Source organism: Anser brachyrhynchus, assembly GCF_964034855.1.
Source record: "Anser brachyrhynchus genome assembly, chromosome: Z".
Classification (NCBI taxonomy): domain Eukaryota; kingdom Metazoa; phylum Chordata; class Aves; order Anseriformes; family Anatidae; genus Anser; species Anser brachyrhynchus.
In genome coordinates, this window is record NC_137697.1 from 47,624,709 (window position 1) to 47,639,979 (window position 15,271).

The 15,271-nt window shown below is 44.6% G+C and overlaps 1 protein-coding gene across 1 annotated transcript; it reads left to right on the top strand.

Moving 5' to 3' along the window:
• Positions 1–4,055: 4,055 nt before the first annotated feature.
• Positions 4,056–14,862, top strand: FNTA (farnesyltransferase, CAAX box, subunit alpha). Its single transcript, XM_080574156.1, has 9 exons — positions 4,056–4,239; positions 4,558–4,643; positions 5,255–5,369; positions 6,206–6,310; positions 9,646–9,772; positions 10,188–10,336; positions 11,954–12,016; positions 12,546–12,717; positions 14,204–14,862. The coding sequence occupies exons 1-9, from the start codon at positions 4,109–4,111 to the stop codon at positions 14,330–14,332; spliced, it is 1,077 nt and encodes a 358-aa protein (XP_080430282.1). The 5' UTR covers positions 4,056–4,108; the 3' UTR covers positions 14,333–14,862.
• Positions 14,863–15,271: the final 409 nt, after the last annotated feature.

Sequence of the window (15,271 nt, forward strand, 5' to 3'; positions counted from 1 at the left end):
TGGCAGAGGGAAAGCTTGACGTACTTCTGCTGACATGTCTGAGTGATATAGGTTATGCAAACGTTAAGCACACAGCTCATCTCCTTACTACACTGTGGGTTGTGCCTGTAGCCTTTCTGAAAGGCTCACAGAGCACCCAGCAGACAACCAGCAATACAAACAGCAGTGCAAGTGATCCTTGCCGTGTTGTCTTTGCCCCCTTTCCTCTCCCGCCCTCTCCCCATCGCTGTGGCTGACTGCAGCCTGCTGCAGCAGGGCCCACCTCTTGCTGCTCTTACTGCACCACAGAGCTCTGATTCCCCTGGGCTACTACCTTCCTCTTAAGACAAAAACTAGTAAGCATCACCGTGGTGCTAGGACATGACAGATTCATTTATCCCTCACTCCTCGTCCAGAGTTTCATCACACCTCTTGTTTCTTCCCCAAAATCCTAGCTGCTGGGCTCACATTTGTAAGTAGAAGCATCAGGTGGGGCTTAAATATGCTTTGCAAAGCATGGCTACAGATATTAGAACTGCAGCACAGATCTGCTCCACCGGCTCTGGGCCGGCAGGCATGTAGCAAGAAACTCCCAACTATTATTTTGTATAAGTGGATCCATGCTAAGGCAGACTCTTGCTTTTGGAGGCCTGACTAATGGTTGCAGGGTACCATGAGGCTGACAGGACTGAAGCTAGCATGCCACAAGCAGCCCATAAATCAAACTGAGCAGATGGAGATAGATCAGAAGCCTGTTAAACTTAATGGAAGGATTTGCTTTGATCCCATTAGGTTTTGGTTTTGTCCCTCACTTTAAAATTTAGTTATACTCATGGCTTTCAAGCTCCCTCAGTCTGCAGACTCCTAAATTGCTCTCATGAGGGCAGAATTTCTTTGTAATGCATTTTAGCCTCCTGGCAACAGGCTTGCTTTTCCCAGTTACCACCCATCCAGTCCTCAGACGCTGTCCATAGACCCCAACAATCCACAGATTCAAACTGAAAATAGAGAAGTTAGTCCTGAGGGCGGTGGGATGGCTGTCAGACACTGTCGACCCAATGCTATCAGCAAGATATTCTTGGATCAGCTCCATCCAGCGGCTGGTATCAGAAAAAAAATCAATTTCATTTCTTGTCCTGAAATGCCACTCTGAGGAAACAAGCGCCTATTGCAGGATCTGGCCTGTTATCGGTGTTAACGAGCTGGGCCAGCATAAGCGAAGGCATGGGTGTTGGGGCAGGCGGTCATGGAGGAAGCACAATCGAAAACCGAATTGTTGCTCCAACAAGCAGAGCTAATAAACCAGACTTCCTAAAGATCTGTGTCTCGAGTGTTTTGTGCCCATGGAGAGTCACTGCTATCTAATGAAATCACAAGGCAACCTGTCCCTCCACAGGTCAGCACGTGCCTTTCCCTTCTGCACGCTAACAAGGAGATCTGCTGCCTTTGATGTTTCTCTCTTTCATTCAGACATATATTCGCAAGTTTTTAGAGGAGAAACATAGGTCAAGCTGAATGGTCTTACTAGACCACAAAGACTAACAAATCTCCAATCCTCATTCACAGCAGCAGTTTTCAATGGCACATTTAGGCTGAACGCTGCACTTGGATATTTAAAAAACCTTAGCAAAAGCGGGAAAAGGGCAATTTACTTACAGTACCATGTAAAAGACAGTAATATGATGAATGAGTTCCTGCTCTCCTCAGTAAGCAAAGAAAACCTTTGTGCCTAAGGCTGTCTTCTGAAAAGGACCAGCAATGATAGAGCCTGGTTATCCTGTAAGTCTCATTACTCTTTAATTAGTCTGGTTACATAACAGACATACCGCTTTGTAGTTTTTCTGCCCTTCTTTTACACTGGCAATCTGGGATTTTCTTCATTTCAACCATTTTTATCATCTTGTGATCTTCCACCATGAAATAGGTCACCCAGTAACTTTGCTGCAGCGTGATCACTCTTGTAGCATTTTCTCTGATTTGTTTATATTTTCAATATTCCTTATTTCTTTTTAGAAGAATTAGTCTTGGCTCTTTTTTTTTTTTTTTTTGTAATAATAATGTTTTGCATTTTATAGCTTCTTTTCTTTCACCTAGGTACTGCTGGGTATCTTCTCAGTTTCTGTGTATGTCTTTCTCCATTCCTGTTCTGTTTGATTCATATCTCTGTAATCTGAAGCAACCTTTCAATAGATTGCTGTTTTGTTTTTGTTTTTTCCCTCCACTATGTTATTATTACGTTCTATGTTACTGTAGTACTCAGATGCACCAAAAAAAATCTGCACTCCAGTCATTGAATTAACATACAGGCAGAAACAGATCATGTCCCCAAGTGTATCATTAAAATAGATAAGGCAGGAAAAAGGCAGAGAGGGAAGGGAAGGGAAGGGAAGGGAAGGGAAGGGAAGGGAAGGGAAGGGAAGGGAAGGGAAGGGAAGGGAAGGGAAGGGAAGGGAAGGGAAGGGAAGGGAAGGGAAGGGAAGGGAAGGGAAGGGAAGGGAAGGGAAGGGAAGGGAAGGGAAGGGAAGGGAAGGCAAGGCAAGGCAAGGCAAGGCAAGGCAAGGCAAGGCAAGGCAAGGCAAGGCAAGGCAAGGCAAGGCAAGGCAAGGCAAGGCAAGGCAAGGCAAGGCAAGGCAAGGCAAGGCAAGGCAAGGCAAGGCAAGGCAAGGCAAGGCAAGGCAAGGCAAGGCAAGGCAAGGCAAGGCAAGAGGTCAAGTGACTTCCTAAAGGAGACAAAGCTGCTCAGTGCCACAAAAAGAACCTGAGGGCCCAATTCTTCATTGTCCTGGATCTTGTGTTTTGATTTCCAGCCCTGTCTTTATATTCCTTTCTTGTTGTTCTGACACCACTCTTCTTTCTGTAAAATCTTTGTAAAACCAGGGACACACCTACAGCTCTTTTTAACTTGGGCACCTCAGACTTTGAGACTATAATCCTTTTCACCACACGTGGAATCATTTCCTACCATCCTGTCAGCACTGCTGAGGTGCAGACACATGCACAGCCCTTGCTACACTTGTGCTCTGCTGATTTTTAACCCTCCCCTCTTTGAAGCATCTCAGCATGGCATGGATTGCAAACCTGTAACACCGTGTCAGCTGCTTTTCCTAAGGACTATCTCCCCTAGCTGCTTTGTCCCACTGACCAACGTCACTTCAGTGGATCTGCTGACTTCCCCAGTTTCACCCACTGGTCACAACTGGCTGTTTCAAGGCCTCCTTCCAACACCACCTTTTACAGAGACCAAATTTCTCAACCTTGAACTGTCACAAGGCCAACTCGAAAATGGTTTCGTTTTGTGAGTTTCCACGGTGGGGGGAATATTGCTGGTAGAGGTGCACCTAAATGCCTTAGCATCAGTGATGCTAGGGATCTGCTACCTGCAGCTCTGTAACTTTTCACACCAGCTGCTGTAGCAGTGTTTTCCAGAGCCCCTGTGGCAGTTTTCCCGTGTAATACTGTGGGGTTATTCCGGTGATTTTGGTCTCACGCCTTGCACCTGCAAACCCCGATCATAAAATCATAGAATCACAGAATCATTAGGGTTGGAAGAGACCTCCAAGATCATCTGCTCCATCCCTTTACCACCAGTGTTACCCACTAAACCATGTCCCTAAGCACCACGTCCAGCCTGTCCTTGAACACCCCCAGGGATGGTGACTCCACCACCTCCCTGGGCAACCCGTCCCAGTGCCTGACTGCTCTTTCTGAGAAGAAATGTCTCCTCATTTCCAAACTGAACCTCCCCTGGCGCAACTTGGGGCCACTGCCTCTGGTTTTATCGCTAGTTATACTGGTGTTAGGGCAGGACCCCGTAGGAATAAGAACTACTGCTGGATTGTGAAGTGCCTCTTTTTCCTTCACTTCTTGTCGTTCAGATTTATATTTATATCAGCCCAAACAAAGCATTGCGTAGGTAATAGGAACGCAGACCCTTGGTGAACACTGTCGATTACAACCGTGCCAGTGCTTTAACACCCAGCCTCCCGACGCCCCCAGCGGCATGCGCCTGACGGGATGACTCCATCCTCCCGCCCAGCCGCACGGCGCATGTGCCCCCTCCCCGCGGCGCCAGGGGGCGCTGTGGCGCCGTCCCCGCTCCCCCCTTCCCTCCCCTTCCGGCGGCGGCGCCATGGCGGACGAGGGGACGGCGGCAGCCGAGCTGCAGGCCGAGGGGGAGCCCGGCGGCGAGGCGGAGGGCGGCGGCTTCGGGCAGCTGCTGGAGGACGAGGAGGGCGAAGATGCCGGTTACGTGCTCTACAGGTGCGGCAGGGACGGGACGGGACGGGACGGGGCGCCCCTCTCCGCTCCGTGACGGTTGGCGGCGGTGCCTCACCTGTGGGGCGTTGGGGGGGGGAGGAGGAGGATGAGGAAGATGCTGAGGAGGAGGAGGAGGGGGGGGGGTGAGGGGGGAGGAAGGCGAGGCCCGGAGGGAAGCGGGTGCTCCCGGCCGGCGCCCAACGTGCCGGCACCGAAACAAACCCGAAAGAGGGTCCCTGGGAGCCGCCGCTGCGCCTGCAGCCCGCCTGGGGCCCTGTGTGGCTCAAAAGGGACAGGGAAGTAAATTAAGTTTGTTTACAGGGACAGGAAGGAGTGGGCAGACGTTGAACCGGTTCCTCAGAACGACGGGCCGAATCCCGTGGTTCAGATCATCTACAGTGAAAAGTGTAAGTTGTAAATGTATGTATTTTCTTCAGGGAAAACATAAGGGGATTAAATTTTTATCTGTCCTTAGCACTGTTAAAGCAACACTAGTTCCAGGTAACACGTTTCCGTGTTTCAGATAATATATTTGCTAGAGGACCTGTCCAGGTAAAAAGAAAGTGGTTAGTATCTCACATGTGAAGGCAGCTGCACGTGATGTTTTCAACGGGCATCTCTGAAGTTGAGTCTTTACGTCAGGTGTCAATAGGCAAAATTTTATTTTAAAATCGTGCAGCTCAAGGACTGTAGCAGACAGTGTGGTTCACACAGTAAGGCATTTCTAACCCACGTATAGAAGAGACATGTATGAAATTACTGCATCTGGGGGAATAGCGTGACTAAGCACCATAAAGCAGATTGTTTTGGGTATTTTTCAGATAGTGTGTTTTAAGATACTCTCGCAGCTTTTCAGTATACCAGTGTCACTAGAGGCTTCAATCAACAGGCATATCGTATCAGTATGTAGCTATCATTTTAAGGAGTTGTAGGAAGTAACTCTATGGGGGTCATTAACCTTACCCCTTAGTCAGGCCATTTTCTCGTACTGTTGGGTAAGATGCTCTTATCTATCTAGTTCGAGATGTCTATGATTACTTCCGGGCTGTTCTGCAGCGGGATGAGAGAAGTGAAAGAGCTTTCAAGCTAACAGCAGATGCCATTGAGTTAAATGCTGCAAACTACACGGTATGGTAAGTGATCACTAAGATTATTACCCAAGATTATTTCTGTTGTCAGTTGATTGCCAGCCTCTTACATCTCAAACAATTTTGTTAGTATAATTGGGGCACAACTAGCTGAGTTTATGCGGGGGAATGCTGTACACTCCCACTGAGCTTCTAAAGAAAGCCCATGTTCACTATTTTCCGTGTCTAGTTTTGATTCACTGGTATTCATTCATTGTGTTTTGAGGATGTTACCGAGCAAAGTCAGGATTAGCTATAAAAAGAATTTCACTAGGTAAGTGATTTAATTTTAAACAACGTGACCTTGGCAAAATGGTGAAGATTCCTTCAGGTAACTTCAAGAAGAGGCATGGAAGTATGGTAGTTACTGCTTCAGTGCTGGATAGCTGTATAATACTAAATAGTGCATTTTAAAAAATCTCTCTGGTTAATACGTATATGGTGAATAAGCAGTGAATTTCTAATACTCAAAGCAGGGCTTTTTAACTCATGAATGCCAGTAAATACCCCTGTTACGCCCACTATCTTGCATAGAATCAGAAAGCTTACATTATTTCAAGTACAAAGCCATGGATTCTGCAATGATGAAATTAGTGTGGGTAGACAGAGGTTGACCTGAAACCTAGGATTGCTGTGATTTTAGATAACATGTTGTTATAACCAGTCATATTCCAGCTGTCTGCTGTTCAGTGATTGAATGACCTTTAGTAGGACTGGATATGTGGCTTAGTTCTTTGCACTTCTTTTAGGCTCAGTATCTGTCTGAAGAACTGCAAAGAAACGCTCTTTTATGAATTCTAGGAAAGTCTGCTGCAGTGTCTGAATGCTTGATTTTTGTACAGGCATTTCCGGAGGGTCCTCCTGCAGTCCTTAGGAAAGGATCTTTATGAGGAACTTAAGTACATTACAGCTATTATTGAAGACCAACCAAAGAACTACCAAGTCTGGTAAAAACCACATTTTCTTTTCAGTTCTTAAAGTTTCTACAGATCTTTTTTTTAATTCTGTAGAATAAATTGTGCTAATTGATACTAAAGGTTCTTAAGAGTTGTTCCCTGTGTGTAATACAGTGCCAGAAGCAGAGGAGTAAGATGGAGTTGCATCACTGTCACAGCCAAAGTCCTCTTTAGCACTTTGTTCTAATCTCAATTATTATTATATGATAAAAAGGTCGTTTTCTTTTAACTTAAATTTTTAAGCTGTCAAAATAAGTGACAGAACAATAATGACTGATGAAAAGGCAAAATACATGAGAAAAATATTTTTTTTTCTTTTAGTGGCTCTTGGAATTCACTTACCTATCATAGGGTTTTTCTCAAGTGAGGGGAAATAAAGAAAAGAGCAGTGTTACAGGACTACTGAATGGTTAAGGTTGGAAGGGCCCTCTGGAGGTCATCAGCACGTTGCTTAGGACCATGCCCAAAGAGGGAGACTTCACAACCTCCCTGGGCAGCCTGTGTCAGTCATCTGTATAGCACAGAAGTGCCTCCTGATGTTCGGATGGAACCTCCTGTGCTCCAGTTTGTGCCCATTGCCTCTTGTCCTGGCGCTGGGCACCACTGAAAGCAGCCTGGCTCCGTCCTCTTTCTGCCCTCCCTTCAGGTATTGGCAAGACCCCCTCTGAGCTTCCCCTTCCCTAGACTGAAGAGCCCCAACTCTCAGTCTTTCCTCATAGGAGGGGAGAGGTGCTACAGTGCCTTGATCATCCTGGTGGCCCTCCACTGGCCTCTCTTGTATGGGGGAGCCCACAGCTGGACACAGCGCTCCAGGTGTGGCCTCACCAGTGCTGAGGAGGAAGGCAGGATCACCTCCCACCACCTGCAGGCAGTACTTTGCCTGATGCAGCCCAAGACACCGTTAGCCTTCTCTGCAGCTAGGACACATTGCTGGCTCACGTTCAACTTGGTGTCCACTGGGACCCCCAGGGCCTTTCTGCAGAGCTGCTTTCCTGCTGGGCAGCCCCAATGTGTCCTGGTGCCTGGGGCTGTTCTCCCCCAGGTGCAGGACTTTTCACTTCCCCTTGCTGAATTTCATGGGGTTCCTGGCAGCCCACCTCTCCAGCCTGTCAAGGTCTGGATGGCAGCAAAGCCTTCTGGTGAGTCAACCACTCCCCTAGTTCTGTGTCATCTGCAGCCGTGCTGTGGGTACGCTGCCCCATCATCCAGATCATTCCTGGAGATGTTAATCAGGGCTGGACCCAGCAGTGACCCCTGGGGTTCTCCACTCATCACTGGCCTCCAACCAGCCCTTGCACCACTGCTTGCCACCCTCTGGCTCTAATCATTCAGGCAGTTTTCAACCCACCCCACTGTTTGCTCACCCAGTCCATACTTCAGCAGCTTGTCTTTGAGGATCTTACGAGCAGGGCGGTGTCAAAGGCCTTATGCAAGTCCAGGAAGGCAACACCCACTGCTCCTCCCTCATCCATGGGGTTGGTTGTGGCGTTACAGAAGCTTGTCATGTGGGACAGGCCTGACTTCCCCTTGGCAAATCCATGCTGATGACTGCTGGTGATTTTCTTCTCCTTCACGTGTCTGAGAATGCTTTCCAGAATTCAGTCCCCTTCCCAGAGGTGACTCTGAGGCTGACCAACCAGCCTGTAGTTCCCCAGGTCCTCCTGCAAGACAGGAGTGACGCTTGCTCTCCTCCAGTCTCCAGGCACTTCTCCCACTTGCCACAAGTGAGCAAAGATTTTGGAAAGTGGCCTCACAGTGACATCTGCCAGCTCCCTCAGCACCCGTGGGTGTATCCCATCAGGGCACGCAGACTTACGTGCCCCTAGTTTGCTCACGTGTTCCCCAACCGGATCGTCTCCCACCAGAGGTACGTCCTCCTTGCTTCCAGCCTGGCCTCTGGGACCAGCAATTGCCAAATGCCAGCCCTGCTGGTAAAGGCTGAGGCAAAGGCAACATTCAGTACCTCAGCCTTTTCACTGCCCCATAACCAGGTCTCTCCTTTCGTTCATCTGAGGGCCTGTGCTTCCCTCCTCTTCTGTTTGTCACTGGTGGACTTGCAGAATCCTTTCTTGTTGCCTTTGACATCCCTAACCAGACTCAATTCCAGTTGGGCTTTAGCTTTCTTACCTCTGCCCCTGGAACCTTGGACAGTGTTTCTGTTTTCCCCCCAGGATACCTGTCTTTACCTCCATCCTCTGTAGGCTGTGTTTGTGTGTTTGAGGTTGGTCAGGAGTTCCTTGCTTATTTATCCGTGCAGGCCTCCTGGCATTTTTGCTCTACTTCTCCTTTGTTGGGATGCATCGCTCCTGAGGTTGGAGGAGGCGATCCTTCAGTACTCACCAGGTTTCTTGTGCCCCTCTTCCCTCTAGGGCCTTATCCCTTGGCACTCTACTAAGTAGATTCTTGAAAAGGCCAAAGTCTGCTCTCCTGAAGTCCGTGTTTGTGAGCGCGCTCTCCTTGCTGCCCTAAGGATCTTGAATTCCACTGTTTCCTGGTCACTGCAGCCAAGGCTGCCTTTGACCTTTGCATTCCAAACAAGCCCTTCCTCGTTGATGAGAAAGAAGTCCATCACAGCACCTCTTTTCATAGGCTCCTCTACCACTTGGAGGTGGAAATAATCATCAAAGTATTCCAAAACCTTCTCAACTGTTTTTGTCCTGCTGTGGTGTCCTTCCGACAGCTACTGGGTTGGTTAAAGTACCCCAGTGAGAACCAGGGCTTGTGAGCATAAGGCTGCACCTATCCCTCCGTAGAGGGCCTCATCCGCTTGCTCTTTCTGGCCAGGTAGGTTGCAGCAGACCCCGATGTCACCTAGCCCTGTCCTCCCTTTAATCCTAACCCATATACTCCGTCGGCTCCTCACCTGTCCCCCAACAGAGCTCCATGCAGTCCAGCTGGTTGTTGATGTAGAGAGCCCTCTCCTCCTAGTCTCCTCCCATTTCAACACTCCGGTCATGGGAGCCATCCTACCACGTTGTTATTACTAGAAAAATGATGTAGCGTGAGAAAAATTAATTTTGCTGAAGATTTTGTCCATGAATGAGTATTAAAGTGTGAACATGGTACTTCAGATAAACACAACTTGTCTAAAAGGATGTGATTGACCCGTGAGTATGTGTAGTTAAAGTATTAATTATATAGAATTTGTGATGGTGTAAGTTTGCATTGTGTATTTCTCAGAGACAAGTGAAATGTTTTGGTGTATTTCTTTTACCTAGCACTTCTTGATGTATGTAGTACAGATGTTAAATGCCGCTTTAATCCAGACCACACATTCACACAAATTCTTGACTATCCTAAAAATAGCTTCCTATTCTTGTCATCAGGCATCATAGACGAGTGCTGGTAGAGTGGCTGCAGGATCCATCCCAAGAGCTTGAGTTCATAGCTGACATTCTTAACCAGGATGCCAAAAATTACCATGCTTGGCAACACAGACAATGGGTTATTCAGGTATTGTATACATTGAATTGCTTATTCTCTAAATAACCTGCTCACCTTGTGCAGTTTTACATCTTAAATGCATTCTGCACTTTGTTTCTTAAAGCTGAAGGAAAAAACAATTGCATTTTAGTAGGTGGTAGAGTTCAGATATCACCTAGCTTTTAGCAAACAAGCTCAAAAATATCTGCTACCAGCTGCTTCCTTTTATTTGTGTGAATTCAATGATGAGCTAATAGCATTGTGTGTAACTGAATAACATAGCAAGTTCTTTGTACACTCTTCCTTACTTTTCTTTGAATTTTGTGTTGATTTCTTTTAAAAAGTCCTTGTATCTAACGTTCAGAGAGCTTAGTATGAAGTAGAATGCGTTTTAAAAAATAAAACCTTTTCATTGTGGTTTTCTCTCTTCCTTCCCTTTTTGTAGGAGTTCAAGTTATGGGACAACGAACTGGAATATGTAGACCAACTTCTGAGGGAGGATGTCAGAAACAACTCTGTTTGGAACCAAAGATACTTTGTAATTTTCAACACCACTGGCTATGATGATCCAGCAGTCCTAGACAGAGAAGTCCAGTTAGTAATACTGTTCATTCCCACATTAAGCATTCTCCATTATATGCAAGTGAATGAATACCTTGACAGGCCTTGACAGTTGTGGGCATGGATTTTTTTTTTTTTGTTTTGTTTTAAAGTAGCATTTGGGCTTCCTCTCACAGACGGTAGATCAATTGTTAGTGCACATGTAGACGTGTTTAGTGCCACTGACTTGTCAGGTGGCACGCTGTCCTTAACCTTGACAGGCTATTCTCGTGAATGTGTCTTCCTACCTTGCTCTTCACTGTGAGCGCAAAACTTGGCTTTTTATAGTCAACTCGCTATAGTGGATCAACCTGCAGAAAACCTGTGACACTGGCAGGTGACAAAGTGAGGAAGCAATGAGAACAAGTAGTGTTTTTTGGGTTTTTTTTGAGTTATTCTTTAGAAGAAGTACTGAGGCTGTGAATAGGTCAATTGGTATGTCATTGATAGAGGATCCCACCTTCCACCACCTTTCATGGTTGTCTTAGAAAACCAATGTAAATTTTACTTCTTTTCCAGTTTATGACATTCTTGCAAATTAATGAGTCTGAACCCTTTCCATAACTTAGGTTTGGATGTTTCCAGACCTAACCTTTTCTCTGTGAAAGTTAGAGCTGCCCTCCTCCTTTGATACATAACATGATGGTATAACAAGGTGATGCTATGACCAAGATAATCTTAATTGGATATCATCTTAAGAATCAGACTATCTAAGATTAAGACTTCCCAAGTGTCTTTATAGAACAGTAGTTGGGCTGCTTGTTGCTTGATAAACTCAGTCCTTGTGGTAGTGACTGCAGAAGTGTTTAAAAAAAAAAAAGAAAAAAGAAAATGTTTGTATATATAGATAAATATATATATATATATATATACAAAATATATGTTGTTGTTGGTTTTTTTTTCAGTAGTGCTTATAGAACTGTTTATCAATGTCTGCTGTCTCTAGAAGTCAGCTGAACACCTGGCAGTGCTGTGGAAAAGGCAGTAGGTAGAGGCTGTTTTGTGAAGACGAAACATGGCTTTTCCACTGTATGGCCAGTGCCTATTCTTGCTTTGTTCGTAGCGGAGTTACCTAACTGCTATTCTAACAGAACCTGCACCAGAAGGCTCTGAGCTGAGAGCTCAGGCTGCCCCTTTCTGTGGGGCTTGCTTAGACTTAGCCTCTTAACGGAAGTTGTGCAAATAGGTACAGAACCAATATCCAGTGATATTAAAATATCTCACTGTGGGTTTCTTCAGCCCCTTGTCATTTGAATTCAGACTTGATGAACATAAAGACACAAGTTAGTCATTTAGCATACCAGGAGAGTATATCATGTTGTTTCTTAGCATTAACACTCATTATTTTGAGAGCTGTTTTGTTAATGTATAAAATACAACAAATGGAAACACTTCAGAATTTAAAACAGTTCCAGTAATATCTGCCTCTTTGAGGCCTGTGGTGATTATATTGCGAGACATTTTTGATCTGTAAACTAGCTGAGGTGATCTGCGAAAAGATTCTGAAATACAGACTGGAGGGATGTGCTTAGGAGTATCTGAGCACATTCAGGCAATTTCTAACAGAATTGTTAGTGTCTGCATACATGATCTGTTTTCTTTTTCTCACAGATACACGCTTGAGATGATCACAGCAGTACCACATAATGAGAGTGCTTGGAACTATTTAAAAGGGTGAGCATCCTTTGTGTTGGAAAGAGAGTTTCTATGAAAGGAAGGTGCCATAAACTGTATGACTCCTCATGCCTTGTGCCTAGGTCTTCACCGGAAAAAGCTTGTTGCTATTCATTCTAGGATTCTGTGCTTAAACCCACAGGCAAAACCTCTGCAAGGGTGTGATACATAATTTCTCTCTATCTTTCTATTAAGTTTCTGGTCCTCTAGTTCCTGTAGGAGGATTGCAAGGACTTCTGAAGAGTAGACCTGTACTTTTACTGGCTCCAGAGCATAGAGTAGAAAGTAACAAGCATGCTTTCAGTGTACTTTCTGTTGAGCTGGGCATAAGTATACTAGCTTACTACAACATTAAGCTATATTATTGCCGCATTATAATTACACTGCCTACTTACTGCCTTGCTCGTATTTGTTCCTTTATTTCAAAACTGATCTTCAAGTAAAGGAGTTGTAACTAAACCATAATTCTTCACAGCAGATATCCTTGCATCCTTGCATTATGTTTGAAGTGTGTTGGCCTCTGTTCCAGGATTCTGCAGGATCGTGGTCTTTCTCAGTATCCAAATCTGCTAGAACAACTGTTGAGTTTACAGCCCAGCCACAGCTCGCCCTATCTGATTGCCTTTCTCGTGGACATCTATGAAGATATGCTTGAAAACCAGTGTGATAACAAGGAAGAAACGCTAAACAAGGCATTAGAGGTACATTTGGAGAGCTTGGGTTTGCTTTCGGGGTTGCTGTCTATTGCTCTCATTTTATATTCAGACAAAATTAGTTTTTGTAAATCAAACGGGTCACTTGTTAATCACAGCAGCACTGCAAAGAATTGGACATGAAATAATCACAAGGGTCTTGTTTATTTATCTATAAATAGTAACACACCAGTTACTAAATCACTGTAATTTTTCTTCACCAGGTAGTAAAGGAAGGTTTCTAATACCACCTGCTGAAGAAGATAAATGTTTGAATAAGAGGAGTTTCCAATGCTAGCTTTGTAGCATAAACTCTTTCTTTTTAATCTGTAGGTTAGGGAATTTTGTTCTCATACTGTCTGTATTTGATTGGATGCTCAAGCTCCCTTTTCACTTCTTAGTTATTTCTAAGACAAATGATGGAATTAGCTTAAAACAGCAGATGCTAGGAATGTCGGTAAGGAGTGTTGGGCACCATTCCTCACAGGGAATAAATGACTTCTAGCAATGTTGTTTATCTCCCTTGCTTCATATTTGGGGAATCCAGTGGCTCGCAGTGTAGTTTTTTATATGAAAAATTTTTTCACTCACTTTTTTCACTCACTTTGGGACAGATTGGAACTCATTGTGATTAGAGCTGCAGTTCTTGCCTGGAGTCTCTGTGTTCCAACATCGTTCTCTCTCAACAATTTTCCGTTGTTGTGTTCCAAGACCGGAATCTAAATAAATGTAGCTGTACCTCCCAGATTCATGTCCCTTAATACTATTTCACTAAGTTTGGTTTCTTCATATATTCAGGCATTGAAGCTGCTATTTCTTCACTTTCTTTCACTAAAAAAGACAATGTCATCTGCACAGTAAGGGAATTGACCAGAGTGTTTGTGGGTAGTGTTCACACCATATATATTTTATACATCATGTCCTGTGAGTGGGGTTGACCCAGCTGTTCACCCAGATGAGAATAAAACAAAAGTCAGAACATGTACCTGTATAGCACCAGCTCTAACAAGTTGTGGGAGGGGGTCACTGACTTGAATTGAGAACCCTTTCAGGAGAGTCTGCTGAGAGGAAAACCAACGAAATATCTCCTGTCAGCTCATCTGGAGTACTGGAGAATCAAAAGTACAGTGTTCCTTCTTTTGTTTGAATCAAGTGATCTATAGCCTACAGTTTTGTCAAGGGACACTGTATCATGCGGTAGGCTGAATACTATTATAGATGCAAGCCATAGGCACAGAAAGGAGTGACAGGAAGCAGTAGCAACCGAAATAGGACTGGAGATTTTTGTTCACCGCCAGGCTGATTAACTGCTCTTTGGAGCTGGCATCAATTTGAAGTCATTGTACTTCTGCAAAAACAAACAAAAAACCCTTGTGAATAAAACAGTATTGCTAAAAAGTATCTGTAACACTGGCTGACCCATCCTTTGATTGTATTTTATAAAGATAATTAAGCTTTTGGTATAACACTGCAGTCTCTCAATTTTCTTTCTTAGCTCTGTGAAATTCTGGCTAAAGAAAAAGACACCATCCGAAAGGAGTACTGGAGATACATTGGAAGGTCCCTTAAGAACAAGCACAGCTCCGGCACTGAACAGAGCACGCTGACAGACAAGCAGCAGTAACTGAACTTGGAAGAAGCAGTGTTAAGCTCTCAACCTGTTGTAAAAGAGTACTAAGTAGAGGACATCGACTAGTGTAAAAGCCAGCGTAGTATTTCCCTGGCCGAAGATGTATTGCTGCAATGAAGGAGAAGTGCAGAGCGCAGTATAGTCTCTTGGGCCACCGCTGCTACTGGTGATAGATAGCTCTGGGTGCAGCAGAGAAATGTAATTAAGGCTTAATTATTTAAAGGTACCAAATAGAGGATTTATTTCATAATAGGAAATATATAAAGCTATATGTGCTATTTATAAAGCACTAAACCAATTTCTCACATCTAGGCTTATCCACATGGTGTTCCTAACAGCCATATCAGGTGCTGCAGCAATGACTGCAAGTAACACTAGGTGTAGATGGTATAAAGTAACCTGCTTCAGATCAGTGCAGGTAGGTGCTCTAGTTGCCTCTTGTGGGTGCAGCTGTGCAGCATTGGCAGCATGTGCTATTGCATGCAACTAACACCGTCATTTTGAATAAAAAAAGATAACTTAAAGCGTTCGTCTGAAATTTTTAGTGATTTTTTTTTTATCTTTGGGTGTTATTGTTCTTCTCAGATGCTAGCAGAGATAAAAATAGAATATCCCCTTTAGGTACACTGGACTCTGTTGCTTCTATGTGTCTTTTGCTCTGGTGTATTCTTACTACAATACTTTTAAATATGCTAGATATATTCAAGGTATCCTTGAATTCTTGTCTGCACAGTCGTGTAGAATGGTTTGGGGACCCAAAGATTTGCTTAGTTTTTCATGAAGTTCTGTGCAGACAAGTGAAAATCTGAAATTTTTGTGTTTTTTGTTTTTGGTTGGTTGTGGGTGGGTGATTTGTTGTTTTGTTGTTTTTTGTTTTTTTTGAGTGTGTGTATGTGGTGGCGGTAGGTGGTTTTTGTTTTCATCCTTTGTAAT